Source organism: Hyla sarda, chromosome 1 (genome assembly GCF_029499605.1).
Source record: "Hyla sarda isolate aHylSar1 chromosome 1, aHylSar1.hap1, whole genome shotgun sequence".
Classification (NCBI taxonomy): Eukaryota; Metazoa; Chordata; class Amphibia; order Anura; family Hylidae; genus Hyla; species Hyla sarda.
Window position 1 is genome coordinate 280,152,086 of NC_079189.1, and position 14,707 is coordinate 280,166,792.

General features: G+C 48.8%; 1 protein-coding gene across 11 annotated transcripts in view; it reads left to right on the forward strand.

The window, feature by feature from the left end:
- LOC130368859 (histone H3-like centromeric protein A) overlaps positions 1 to 14,707 on the forward strand; it is a 132,681-nt gene that overhangs the window by 76,947 nt on the left and 41,027 nt on the right. The window contains exon 1 of one of the 11 annotated variants that reach the window (XM_056573207.1): positions 10,675 to 10,753. The exons of 4 other annotated variants lie outside the window; for them this stretch is intronic. In XM_056573207.1, coding sequence (XP_056429182.1) covers positions 10,690 to 10,753 — 64 coding nt within the window. In that variant the 5' untranslated portion in view covers positions 10,675 to 10,689. Of the gene's footprint in view, positions 1 to 10,674; positions 10,754 to 14,038; positions 14,225 to 14,292; positions 14,534 to 14,707 lie in introns of those variants that run through there. 6 more of the 11 variants (XM_056573232.1, XM_056573181.1, XM_056573190.1 and 3 more) reach the window with 6 other exon arrangements.

Here is a 14,707-nt window from a genome sequence, read left to right on the forward strand (position 1 = left end):
CAGAGTATGAACATGTTAGCCAAGACTTTGGCCGATGGGTGAGCGTATAGGGAGGAGAGGGCAGAGACTATTTGGCCTGAAAAGCCCATGTGGGAAAGGACCGAGAAGGCATAAGACCACCGTAGGCAGTCGAAGGCCTTCTCGGCATCCAAAGCCATGACCACAGCAGGAGTGCCAGAGCGTTCCAGGTGTGTCATTCTGTTGAGTAAGCGACGAGTGTTGTCGGAGGCTTGACGGCCTGACACAAATCCTGCCTGGTCAGTGGATATTAATGATGGGAGTACTAGTGAGATGCGGGTTGCTAGTATTTTGGCAAATATTTTCACATCTTGGTTTAACAATGAGATAGGCCTGAAATTTTGGGGGCGATCCGGGGTTTTGCCTAGTTTTCGGTAGTGTTACTATAGTGGCCTGTAGGTTTTCTTGAGGGAGTTCGCCTCTGGTCATGGCGGAGTTGCAAAAGGCAGTCAGGTGTGGGGCTAATAAAATTTGAAAGTGTTTAAAGTAAGAGTTTACAAAGCCGTCTGGGCCAGGGGCTTTGTCCGATGGTAGGAGAGGACACAGTGTCACTTAATTGTAAGGTAATCGCAGCATGGTCTGACCATTTCATGGAGTCTATAGTTGCAGTCGTAGAGGGGAGGAGTAGTGACCTATCCACGAGGAACATATCTATACGTGAATACGTGTGGTGTACAGTAGATAGGAAGGTATAATCCCTTTCCATGTGGTGGCGTATTCTCCATATATCATAGATGTCTTCATCAAGCAGAAAGGAGGAAAGGGAGGTGGAGGGGAGGCGAGAGATAGAAGAGGTGTCTAGTGTAGAGTCGGCGACTCAGGAAGATTTTCTAACAAGTGACATCAGCCGTTTTAAGAAACGTAACTGCCCTGTGTTGGGGGCATACAAACCACGATGGCCAATGGGACGGCATTGATAACACACTTTAGGATCACATACCTGCCATGTTGGTCAGTAACCGCTTCGTGTAGAGTGATGGCCACTGTATTCTTGACAGCTATCGAGACCCCTTTGGATTTTGAACTGTAATGGAAGTGAAAAAAGTGTGAGAATGCGGGGTGGGTGAGGCGGTGCGCATCCTTGGAAAGGAGATGCATTTCTTGTAGCCACAATATATCACATTTAAGCAATCGAACCTCTTTCCATAAGTGAGTACGTTTGTGTGGGGCGTTAAGCCCATTCAAATTAAGGCTAGCAATAGTTATTACTATGTTTTGTAACCATGTATATATTCAAAAGAATGTAGCAGGGTAAGTAAAACAACAGCACGAGGCACATCTCCCAGCCAGCATGTGCTCATCTTTAGAAGGTAACTTTCACGGTGTGGACCATATTGACAGACACTAAGAGACAAACAACAACAGACAAACAAAAACATGAATAAGGTAAGCCTAAGGTAGCAAAAGAACAGGATGAAATCTGTCGGACACCTTCCATTCTGGAGTGGGGGTCAAAGTCCAGTCTGAAGCAGAGAGGCCGTGACACACACTGAGGCCTGCAGTCTGTGTTGGAAGGAATCACCATTCCATCTATGCAGTGTCCCATTCTTTCCGGATCTTAGACGGTCTGGTAGCTGTACGTGCATCATCAGGAGGTGGGACGGAGATATTCCAGGACCTTAGCAAGTCTTCGCCCTCTGTGGGGGACTGCACTACATGTATGGAGCCATCACGTTTAATGAGGAGGCGGGTGGGGAAGCCCCAACGGTACGGAATAGCTGCAGATCTCAAGGCTGTAGTGATAGTAGCCACGTCTCTTTTGGATCGGAGTGTAGCCGCAGACAGGTCGGCATATAGAGATATGCGGTGGTAAGGAGCTGGCAAGCCATTATTGCGGTGGGATAGAGCCAAAAGTTGGTATTTAACGTTGAAAAAATTAACGTGGGCCAGTACATCCCTTGGGACCGTGTCGTCTAGATGTTTCGGACGTGGGACCCGGTGGGCTCTATCCACAGTTAATTCTTGCGGTGTACAGGAAGGTAGTGCTGCTTTTAGTAGCGAGCGGACATAGTCTGGTATGTCTGCCGGGGCAACAGACTCAGTCACCCCTCTCAATTTAATGTTGTTGCGGCGGCTGCAATCTTCTAAGTCCGCCACTTTAGCTTGTAAACTAGATATGCTGTCTTCCATGTCATTCTGTAAATCAATTAAGGAATTGTGCGACTCAGCAAAGTCCCCAAATTTAGTCTCTAGGTGGTCCACTCTATCTCCCAGGTCCCCTAGCTCAGCTTTTAGTGGAGAGATAAGGGCATGCATGTCCTGCAGAAAAGTGGACTTCAAGAGCAGCAGCATGTCTTTCATGGCAGAGTCCGTAAGGGACTGATTAGATACAGGAATGGAGGCAAGCAAGTCTGCAGAGGCAGCTGGGTTGTATTAAGGGGCTGCAGATCCTACCTCTCTGTGCTCCGATGCTGCCAACCTCTTCTTCTCTCTGGCAGGACTCAGAGAGGGCGATGCAGGAGGAGAGCAAGCAGGCGCCCCCGGAGAGGAGCTGGAGCTTCTCGGTCCCTGGAGGCCCGACGGACCGCAGCCGGAGGGTGATTGTGAGCTTCCATTGCTAGCTGGCGAGGCTGTGTGGAGGGCAGAGTCGGAGTTTGAGCGGCGTCTGAGGGGTGAAAGCCATGTGGTGGTGCGGCCATCAGGAGATTGCGCCTTCCCCCTCCCCTGACCCGCAGTAGCTGCGCTGCCAGCGCCATTTTGAGGGAGCGCGCCTCTTGGGGAGAAGCACTTGGCTGCTTCTTCTATATTCTCCTCCGCACCAGTTCTGTTAAATTCTAAGGAAGGTCCTGGTGGGACCGAAACATCAATTATATTATGTGAATATTAAAATCCTTAAGCATCTTGCATTGTGAATGCCAATTTTTTCTTTATATTTAAGAGGATAGGATTCCTAATAGGGCACCAAAGAAAAGGGAGTGCCATATTTTGTACACATACAACAAGTCTCCTGCTATAAGTTTGAGCCACGGCGGATTTTCCGCAACCCACCCATGTGCCTCCAGCTGTTGCTAAACAACTCTCAGCATACACGGACAGTCAAAAGGCATGCTGGGTGTTTTAGTTATGCAACTGCTGAAAATAATGCAAGAGTTATCAGCACTTTTTTTTCACCAGCACTTGCATAACTATAAATTTCAGCATGCGCCGACAGCCAGAGGGCATGCAGGGAGCTGTAGTTATGTACGTTCAGCTGTTGCATAACTACAACACCAAGCATGCCTTTTGACTGTCCGGCAATGCTGGGAGTTGTAGTTATGCAAAATCTGGAGGCACTTTTTTTTCTTAAAAAAAAGTGTACCTCCAGCTGTTGCATAACTACAACTCTCAGCATGCACAGAAAGTCAAAAGGCATTCTGGGCATTGTAGTTATGCAACAGCTAAATGCACATTACTACAACTCCTCACATGCCCTCTGGATGTCTGTGCATGCTGGGAGTTGTAGTTATGCAAGAGCTAGTGGAAAAAAGTGCCACTAGCTCTTCCATAATTACGACTCCCAGCATGCACAGCCAAAGGGTATCCTGGGAGTTGTAGTTGTGTGTCTCCAGATGGGGCCAGCCATGTGGACATTCTGCAGACTGTGGGCATGACAGCAATGCGTTCTGTGCGGAGTCCGCAGAAAAACTGTGAATTTCTGTACCGGAGACATCTGGCGTGCAAATTCCGCCGTGTGCACAGCGCAGCAGAATCCCATTGAATTCAGTGGGACTCTGTTGCTGCAGAATTACTGTGCCGAATTCCACACAGACATTCTGCCGTGTGAATGCAGAACATTCACACGTGGAAATTGCATGCAGAAATTCTTCCATCACTTTCAAGCCAATAGACTTCAATAGGATTGGGGAATTTAACCTTAGGTTTTTTAACTGTTCTGTCGAATCATGGAGAGAGCATCCGGAAATTACGTGCAAATTCTTCATCAATTCTGCAAACGCTGGACAGATGTGGAAACGAAAGCCAAATTAATGCTGACAGGTATTGATAGGGCATGCTGGGAGTTGTAGTTTTGAAACAGCTGGAGACACACTGTATGGAAACCAGTGAACTGTGCAAAAAGCAGCAGGTAGCTTAGTTCAACACAGCATAACCGCCTCATGTTGTCTAACTGCGCGTGTACAATAAAATTTATTGATTAAAAAAAAATCTAAACAAACTCACCTGCGACTAGTGGCAGACAGTAGGCCCCGCCCCTTCTCCCATGCAAGCAGATCCCTCAGAACTGTAGAGAGAGTGGTTGTGTAGATCTGAAGTGAGTACACGCCGGTGTGTGGTGAAAATATGCGCCCCCGTGTAGACGTGCGCCCGCTCTTCCCCCAACTCTCCAAAGATTACCGAAGCTAGAGCTGGGGGAGGGTGGAGCAAGGGGAGAGAGGAGGTACACGTCCCCTCCCTCAGCTCGGGAGGACGCAGTTCTGCACGGGGAGAGAGTACAAGCCCCCTCCTGGGATGAAAAAAGCCAGAGCAGGGGGAGAGAGGAGGAGCACGGCTCCCGCATCAGGTCTGCATGGGGAGAAAGAAGCCAGAGAAGAAGGAGAGAGGAGGAGCTTCATAGACTGCAGGGGCTGGGAATAAATCTCGGACTGGGGAGGATTTCTATGTGAGGGGAGGGGGCACATGCTGGGAATTGGAGTCCCTGTTAATGTGTATGTATGCTAGTAGTTCCCAACCAGGGAATGCTGGGAGTTGTAGTCCCTGTTATGTGTTTGTGTGTATGCTAGAGGTTCCCAACCAGGGAATGCTGGGAGTTGTAGTTTTGCAACACCTGGAGGCACCCTGGTTGGGAAACACTGGCGTATGCCCTGTAGAGGTGTGGTGAACTACAACTCCCAGGAGACTACAGAGGCAGCATGCTGGTGTTATACCACAGACTGCAAACTCCTGAATGACACATGCTGGGAGTTGTAGTCCATTTTGTGTGTGTATGCCAGTGTTTCCCGACCAAGGCTGAGTTATATCAGTTTGCTGTGTATAACGCAGGTTTCCTCGGGTTTTAAGGGGGGGGACAAACTGCACAGGCTGGTTTCTGAAATGCACGGGGATTGTACAGGACATGAACATCACTGTATGAACCCTGTGCATTTATATGTCAGAGTTCATACAGGGATGTAGAAATGCATGGGGTTCATTCAGGGAAGCAGAAATGCACGGGGTTCATACAGGGTAGCAAAAATGCACGGGGTTCATACTAAGAAGCAGAAATGCACAGGGTTCTTACAGGGAAGCAGAAATGCACAGGGTTCATACAGGGAAGCAAAAATGCACAGGGTTCATACAGGTAAGCAGAAATGTACAGGGTTCATACAGAGACATAGAAATGCACGGGGTACTAACAGGGAAGCAGACATGCACAGGGTTCATACAGGGAAGCAGAAATGCACGGGGTTCATACAGGGATGCAGAAATGCACGGGGTTCATACAGGGAAGCAGAAATGCACGGGGTTCATACAAGGAAGCAGAAATGCACGGGGTCTATACAGGGAAGCAGAAATGCACAGGGTTCACACAGGGAAGCAAAAAGGCATGTGGTTCATAAAAGGAAGCAGAAATGCATGGGGTTCATACAGGGAAGCAGAAATGCAAGGGGATCATACAGGGAAGCAGAAATGCACAGAGGCCTCTGCTTCCATGTATGAGTCCCGTGCATTTCTGATTACCTGTATGAGTCCCGTGCATTTCTGCTTCCCTGTATGAACCCCATGCATCTCTGCTTCCCTATATGAACCCCATGCATTTCTGCTTCTCTGTATGAACCCTGTGTACTTCTGCTTCCCTGTATGAACCCCGTGCATTTCTGCTTCCCTGTATGAACCCTGTGTATTTCTGCTTCCCTGTATGAACCCCGTGCATTTCTGCTTCCCTGTATGAACCCCGGTCATCTCTGCCTCCCTGTATGATCCCCATGCATTTCTGCTTCCCTTTATGAACCCCGTGCATTTCTACATCCCTGTTTGAACCCCGTGCATTTCTGCTTCCCTATATGAACCCCGTGCATTTCTGCTTCCCTGTATGAACCCTGTGTATTTCTGCTTCCCTGTATGAACCCTGTGCATTTCTGCTTCCCTGTATGACACCCTTGCATCTCTGCTTTCCTGTATGAACCCAGTGCATTTTGCTTCCCTGTATGAGCCCCATGCATTTCTGCTTCCCTATATGAACCCCCATGCATTTCTGCTTCCCTGTATAGACCCCTTGCATTTCTGCTTCCCTGTATGAACCCCGTGCATTTCTGCTTCCCTGTATGAGCCCCCGTTAATTTCTGCTTCCCTGTATGAGCCCCCGCGCATTTCTGCTTCCCTGTATAGACCCCGTGAATTTCTGCTTCCCTGTATGAGCCCCGTGCATTTCTGCTTCCCTGTATGAACCCTGTGCTTTTCTGCTTCCCTGTACAGACCCTGTGCATTTCTGCTTCCCTGTATGAACCCCCCCTGCATTTCTGCTTCCCTGTATGAACCTAGTGCATTTCTGCTTCCCTGTATGAACCCAGTGCATTTCTGCTTCCCTGTATAGACCCAGTGCATTTTTGTTTCCCTGTATGAGCCCCCGTGCATTTCTGCTTCCTTGTATAGACCACATGCATTTCTGCTTCCCTGTATGAACCCCGTGCATTTCTATGTCCCTGTATGAACCCCATGCATTTCTGCTTCCCTGCATGAGCCCCATGCATTTCTGCTTCCCTATATGAACCCCGTGCATCTCTACTTCCCTGTATGAGCCCCGTGCATTTCTGCTTCTCTGTATGAATCCCGTGCATCTCTGCTTCCCTGTATGAACCTAGTGCATTTCTGCTTCCCTGTATAAACCCAGTGCATTTCTGCTTCCCTGTATAGACCGAGTGCATTTCTGTTTCCCTGTATGAGCCCCTGTGCATTTCTGCTTCCTTGTATAGACCCCATGCATTTCTGCTTCCTTGTATAGACCCCATGCATTTCTGCTTCCCTGTATAAACCCCGTGCATTTCTGCTTTCCTGTATGAACCCCGTGCATTTCTATGTCCCTGTATGAACCCCATGCATTTCTGCTTCCCTGCATGAGCCCCATGCATTTCTGCTTCCCTATATGAAACCCGTGCATCTCTACTTCCCTGTATGAGCCCCGTGCATTTCTGCTTCTCTGTATGAATCCCGTGCATCTCTGCTTCCCTGTATGAACCCCGTGCGTCTCTGCTTCCCTGTATGAGCCCCCGTGCATTTCTGCTTCCCTGTATAGACCCCGTGCATTTCTGCTTCCCTGTATGAATCCCATGCATTTCTGCTTCCCTGTATGAACCCCGAGCATTTCTGCTTCCCTGTATGAGCCCCCGTGCATTTCTGCTTCCCTGTATGAGCTCCCGCGCATTTCTGCTTCCCTGTATAGATCCCGTGCATTTCTGCTTCCCTGTATGAGCCCCGTGCATTTCTGCTTCCCTGTATGAACCCCGTGCATTTCTGCTTCCCTGTATGAACCCCGTGCATTTCTGCTTCCCTGTATGGACCCCGTGCATTTCTGCTTCCCTGTATGGACCCCGTGCATTTCTGCTTCCCTGTATGGACCCCGTGCATTTCTGCTTCCCTGTATGAGCCCCGTGCATTTCTGCTTCCCTGTATGAACCCCGTGCATTTCTGCTTCCCTGTATGAACCCCGTGCATTTCTGCTTCCCTGTATGAACCCCGTGCATCTCTGCTTCCCTGTATGAACCCCGTGCATCTCTGCTTCCCTGTATAAACCCCGTGCATCTCTGCTTCCCTGTATGAACCCCGTGCATCTCTGCTTCCCTGTATGAACCCCGTGCATCTCTGCTTCCCTGTATGAACCCCATGCATCTCTGCTTCCCTGTATGAACCCCATGCATCTCTGCTTCCCTGTATGAACCCCATGCATCTCTGCTTCCCTGTATGAACCCCGTGCATCTCTGCTTCCCTGTATGAACCCCGTGCATCTCTGCTTCCCTGTATAAACCCCGTGCATCTCTGCTTCCCTATATGAACCCCGTGCATTTCTGCTTCCATGTATGAACCCTGTGCATCTCTGCTTCCCTGTATGAACCCCGTGCATCTCTGCTTCCCTGTATGAACCCCGTGCATCTCTGCTTCCCTGTATGAACCCCGTTCATTTCTGCTTCCCTGTATAAACACCGTGCATCTCTGCTTCCCTGTATGAACCCCGTGCATCTCTGCTTCCCTGTATGAGCCCCGTGCATCTCTGCTTCCCTGTATGAGCCCCATGCATTTCTGCTTCTCTGTATGAATCCCGTGCATCTCTGCTTCCCTGTATGAACCCCGTGCATCTCTGCTTCCCTGCATGAACCCCGTGCATCTCTGCTTTGCTGTGTGAACCCCGTGCATCTCTGCTTCCCTGTGTGAACCCCGTGCATTTCTGCTTCCCTGTATAGACCCCTTGCATTTCGGCTTCCCTGTATGAGCCCCTGTGCATTTCTGCTTCCCTGTATAGACCCCGTGCATTTCTGCTTCCCTGTATGAACCCCGTGCATTTCTGCTTCCCTGTATGAACCCGGTGCATTTCTGCTTCCCTGTATGAGCCCCCGTGCATTTCTGCTTCCCTGTATGAGCCCCAGCGCATTTCTGCTTCCCTGTGCATTTCTGCTTCCCTGTATGAACCCAGTGCATTTCTGCTTCCCTGTATGAACCCAGTGCATTTCTGCTTCCTTGTATAGACCCCGTGCATTTCTGCTTACTTGTATAGACCCCGTGCATTTCTGATTCTCTGTATAAACCCCGTGCATTTCTGCTTCCCTGTATGAACCCCGTGCATTTCTGCTTCCCTGTATGAACCCCGTGCATTTCTGCTTCCCTGTATGAACCCCGTGCATTTCTGCTTCCCTGTATGAACCCCGTGCATTTCTGCTTCCCTGTATGAACCCCGTGCATTTCTGCTTCCCTGTATGAACCCCGTGCATTTCTGCTTCCCTGTATGAACCCCGTGCATTTCTGCTTCCCTGTATGAACCCCGTGCATTTCTGCTTACCTGTATGAACCCCGTGCATTTCTGCTTACCTGTATGAGCCCCGTGCATTTCTGCTTCCCTGTATGAACCCTGTGCATCTCTGCTTCCCTGTATGAACCCCGTGCATCTCTGCTTCCCTGTATGAACCCCGTGCATTTCTGCTTCCCTGTATGAACCCCGTGCATCTCTGCGTCCCTGTATGAACCCCGTGCATCTCTGCTTCCCTGTATGAACCCCATGCATTTCTGCTTCCCTGTATGAACCCCATGCATTTCTGCTTCCCTGTATGAACCCCGTGCATTTCTGCTTCCCTGTATGAACTCCGACATATAAATGCACAGGGGTCATACAGTGATGTTCATGTCCTGTACAAACCCCATGCATTTCTACGTCCCTGTATGAACCCCGTGCATTTCTACGTCCCTGTATGAGCCCCGTGCATTTCTACGTCCCTGTATGAACTCTGACATAGAAATGCTCAGGGTTCATACAGTGATGTTTATGTCCTGTACAAATCCCATGCATTTCTATGTCCTCTTTAAGCAGCTAATGAACATCCCATGAAAAAGCAGAAACCAGCCCGTGCAGTTCGTCCTCCCCCTTGAAACCAGAGGAAACCTGTGTTATACACAGCAAACTAATTTAACTCAGCCCTGGTTGGGATACACAGGCATACACACACAAAAGGGACTACAACTCCCAGCATGTGTCATTCAGGAGTCTTCAGTCTGTGGTATAACACCAGCATGCTGCCTCTGTTGTCTCCTGAGAATTGTAGTTCACCACACCTCTATAGAGCATACACCAGTGTTTCCCAACCAGGGTGCCTCTAGGTGTTGCAAAACTACAACTCCCAGCATTCCCTGGTTGGAAACCACTAGCATACACACACACATAACAAAGCCTACAACTCCCAGCATTCCCTGATTGGGAAACACTAGCATACACACATAACAGGGACTACAACTCCCACCATTCCCTGGATGGGAACCACTTGCATACACACATATAAAAGGGACTACAACTCCCAGCATTCCCTGGTTGGGAAACACTAGTATACACACATAATAGGGACTACAACTCCCAGCATTCCCTGGTTGGGAACCACTAGCATACACACACATACATAACAGGGACTACAACTCCCAGCATTCCCTGGTTGGGGACTACTAGCATACACACACACACACACATAACAGGGACTACAACTCCCAGCATTCCCTGGTTGGGAACCACTAGCATACACACACATAACAGGGACTACAACTCCCAGCATTCCCTGGTTGGGAACCACTAGCATACATACACATAACAGGGACTACAACTCCCAGCATTCGCTGGTTGGGAACCACTAGTATACACACTAGGGCTGCACGATGTGGGGAAAATGTGTGATTGTGATTTTGGGTCTAAAAATTGCGATTTCGATATGCGATGTGATATAATAAAAAAAATTGTGAAATTTCACACCTACCTTCCCATTTAATGCCCACCGCCCATTTCACATCTCCCCCTTGTCACATTCCCCCCTGTCACATTCTCCTCCCCCCTGTCACAATCTTGTACCGCAGCAATACACTAGGTTTCCCGGGTGGTTTTCAAATCTTCCGCAGGAAACCTAGTGTGTTTGCTGCCGAAAAAGACCTTTTCCCATCAGCCAATCACTGGCTTGACACGTGACACCACTGCGGCCAGTGATTGGCTGAAAAGGGAAAGGTCCTACTAGTTGAATGGTGAAGAGAGGACACCCCGGACGGCACGGAGGGGAACGGCATCTGCAGGGACCGGGAGTAGGTGAGCAGAAGTTTTTTTTTTTTCCTGCGCTCAGTGTTTTTCTATCAGGGTGCCTCCAGCTGTTGTGAAACTACTACTCCCAGCATGCCCAGACAGCCTTTTCCGGTCCGGGCATGGTGCGAATTGTAGTTCTGCAACAACTGGAGGCCCCCTGGTAGGGAAACACTGACTTTTAGTGCTGTATTTATCGGTGTATAACACGCACCGGCGTATAACACACACACCCATTTTAACAGGGAAATTTAAGTAAAAAAATAAATAAATGTAATATAAATGACTTGAACTAAATGCCACATCATCCCCCCCCCCCCCCAACTTTGATTTCTTCTGCATTTCAGTTTGGTCCTGTCCCCTCCAGTGTCACATCATTGCTTCCCTTTTATCAGTCCCTGAGCCACATTTACCCCTCTCATCGCCACCCCCCACCCATGTCCTATAATCCCCCCCTTCATCATTTCCCCTGTGTCATTACCCCCCCATCATGTTCCTCCTATGCCATTCTTCCCATGCCCCATCATTCTCACCCCCTCCCTCATCACTTCCCCCTTTTCCCCTGCTTTTTATATATATTTTTTTTATTTTCCCTACCTTCCCCCTCCCTCATCATTCCCCCTTTATATATATATATATATATATATATATATTTTTTTTTTTTTTTTTTCTACCTTCCCCTCCCTCATCACTTCCCCCCCTTGCTTTATATATATATATATATATATATATATATATATATATATATATATATATATATATAGCGCTACAGGAGAATACAGCAGCACACTGCTAGCACAAATATATAGATGAAACATGAGTATATAGATAAAACATGAGTATATAGATAGAACATGAAAAGCTATACAGCTGTAATGCAATAAATGAAGATATGAAACTATGAAAATATGAGGTACTTAGCTTGCAAATTTGCATTGCAAGGTCTGAAACATCCAAGGCACCTTATATACACCTAATAGAGGTGGGTGGGGTGCAGGAGCCAACATGGAGGTAGCCACTCCCCCGTATGTGTAATACAACCAAAGGATAAATTGGCCAGCACTATTGATCCAAACTATTGTAAAAAACCTGGCTTGCAGGTGCTGGCCAATTTATCCTTTGGTTGTATTACACATACGGGGGAGTGGCTACCTCCATGTTGGCTCCTGCACCCCACCCACCTCTATTAGGTGTATATAAGGTGCCTTGGATGTTTCAGACCTTGCAATGCCTGTTGTACTGTTCACACAGAGGCATATACACAGTGTAGGGTCCGTCCCAGAATGAGGTCACCTTACCGTGGTGGGACGGTCCACGCTATTTGGCGCCAAATTTGCAAGCTAAGTACCTCATATTTTCATAGTTTCATATCTTCATTTATTGCATTACAGCTGTATAGCTTTTCATGCTCTATCTATATACTCATGTTTCATCTATATACTCATGTTTCATCTATATCTTTGTGCTAGCAGTGTGCTGCTGTATTCTCCTGTTGCTGTATATTTAGCCCAGCAGCTTGCACCTGCAAGCCAGATTTTTACAATAGTATATATATATATATATATATATATATATATATATAATTGTTTTCCCTACCTTCCCCTCCCTCATCACTCCCCCCCTGCTTTATATATATATATATATATATATATATATATATATATATATATATATATATATATATATATAGCAGGGGGGGAAGTGATGAGGGAGGGGGAAAAAAAAAGAAAATATATATATATATATATATATATATAGAGAAAAAATTTCCTACCTTCCCCCTCCCTCATCACATCCCCCCCCCCCTGCTTTTTATATAGATTTTTTTACTTTCCTTACTTGGCTGCGCTTCGGCAGTCCAGGTCAGTGACGTCACTGATGCCGCGCAGAGAAGCTGGGAGAGGATGTCACTCATCTGCTTCATGAGCACACAGCCCGCAAGACCCGCCGTCTGACCTGGGCTGCCGAAGCGCAGCCAGGTAAGGAAAAAAATAAATAAAAAAACTATAAAAAGCAGGGGAAAGGGGGGAATGATGAGGGAGGTAAGGAAAATTAAAAGCACAGCAGGGAGGAGCCACCATTGGTCCCTCATTTAAAGTGGCCGCATTCGGGCTGCTAATACTTCACAAGCAGCCGCTACTCCGGCCGCTTTAAATCAGTGACCAGAAGATTTATCAGCATATAACACGCAGGCAGGGGTGCGTGTCATACGCCGATAAATACCGGTATTTACATTTATTTTACCTGCTCTTGCCGGCCACACCACAAGAGCCGGCCCGAGCGGATAATCGCATATTTTCTCGGGGGGCCGTATCGCTATATTGCAAAAAGCAAAAATCTTGATTCGATTGCTTTTGCGATATATCGTGCAGCCCTAATACAAACACATAACAGGGACTACAACTCCCAGCATCCCCTGGTTGAGAAGCACTAGCATACACACATAACAGGGGCTACAACTCCCAGCATCCCCTGGTTGGGAACCAGTAGCATACACACATAACAGGGACTACAACTCCCAGCATCCCCTGGTTGGGAACCACTAGCATACACACACACATTTAACAGGGACTACAACTCCCAGAATTCCCTGGTTGGGGACCACTAGCATACACACCCACATAACAGGGACTACAACTCCCAGCATTCCCTGGTTGGGAACCACTAGCATACACACACATTTAACAGGGACTACAACTCCCAGCATTCCCTGGTTGGAGACAACTAGCATACACACACACACATAACAGGGACTACAACTCCCAGCATTGCCTGGCTGGAGACCACTAGCATACACACACACATAACAGGGACTACAACTCCCAGCATTCCCTGGTTGGGGACCACTAGTGCACGCACACACACACACATAACAGGGACTACAACTCCCAGCATGTGCCCCCTCACACAGAAATCCTCCCCAGTCCGAGATTTATTCCCAGCCCCTGCAGTCTATAAATCTCCCCCTGCTGTGGCTTTTTTCATCCCGAGCTGAGGGAGGGGGCGTGTACTCTCTCCCCGTGCAGAACTGCGTAGCTGAGGGAGGGGGCGTGTACTCTCTCCCCGTGCAGAACTGCGTAGCTGAGGGAGGGGGCGTGTACTCTCTCCCCGTGCAGAACAGCGTAGCTGAGGGAGGGGGCGTGTACTCTCTCCCCGTGCAGAACTGCGTAGCTGAGGGAGGGGGCGTGTACTCTCTCCCCGTGCAGAACAGCGTAGCTGAGGGAGGGGGCGTGTACTCTCTCCCCGTGCAGAACTGCGTAGCTGAGGGAGGGGGCGTGTACTCTCTCCCCGTGCAGAACTGCGTAGCTGAGGGAGGGGACATGCACCTCCTCTCTCCCCTTGCTCCGCCCTCCCCCAGCTTCGGTAATCTTCGGAGAGCTGGCGGAAGAGCAGACGCACATCTGCACGGGGGCGCAAATTTTCAGCTCATACCGGTACAGCGAACAGTGAAGAACGATACTGGTACGGGGGTCGGTAGAGGTATGACCGCAGGGTGGGGAGCCCTGTATACGGTGTGACGGACTGACGACCCGTCCTCTTACCTTACTACCCTGTACAGCAGTGCGCGATTGTGGCACTACAACTCCCAGCATTACTCACGGACCGAACGAGCACCGTACAAGGGTCACAGAACAAGGGTCTGCTCACAGCACGTGGCCTGCGTCAGCTACAGAGGGAGGAAAAGCGCGGGCTGTAAGACGCACGTGACCATTTTAGGGATCTTTTCTCTTTTTTTAATGCGCACAGGAAATCCTATCGGCCGGACATGAAGTTCCGGGCACCAGGCAGGTACATTAGCCCTGTATCGGGTAAGCAGGGCCGGTGTGAGGTGCAGAACGGACGCAGTTCTCTCATCACACCGGACCTCTAATTGTGAGACGCCGGCTCCTGACTCGTGCCCGCCCCATAGCCAGAGCCCCCAGCTCCAGCAAATAGTCCACTACTAACCCTTTACATCCACTA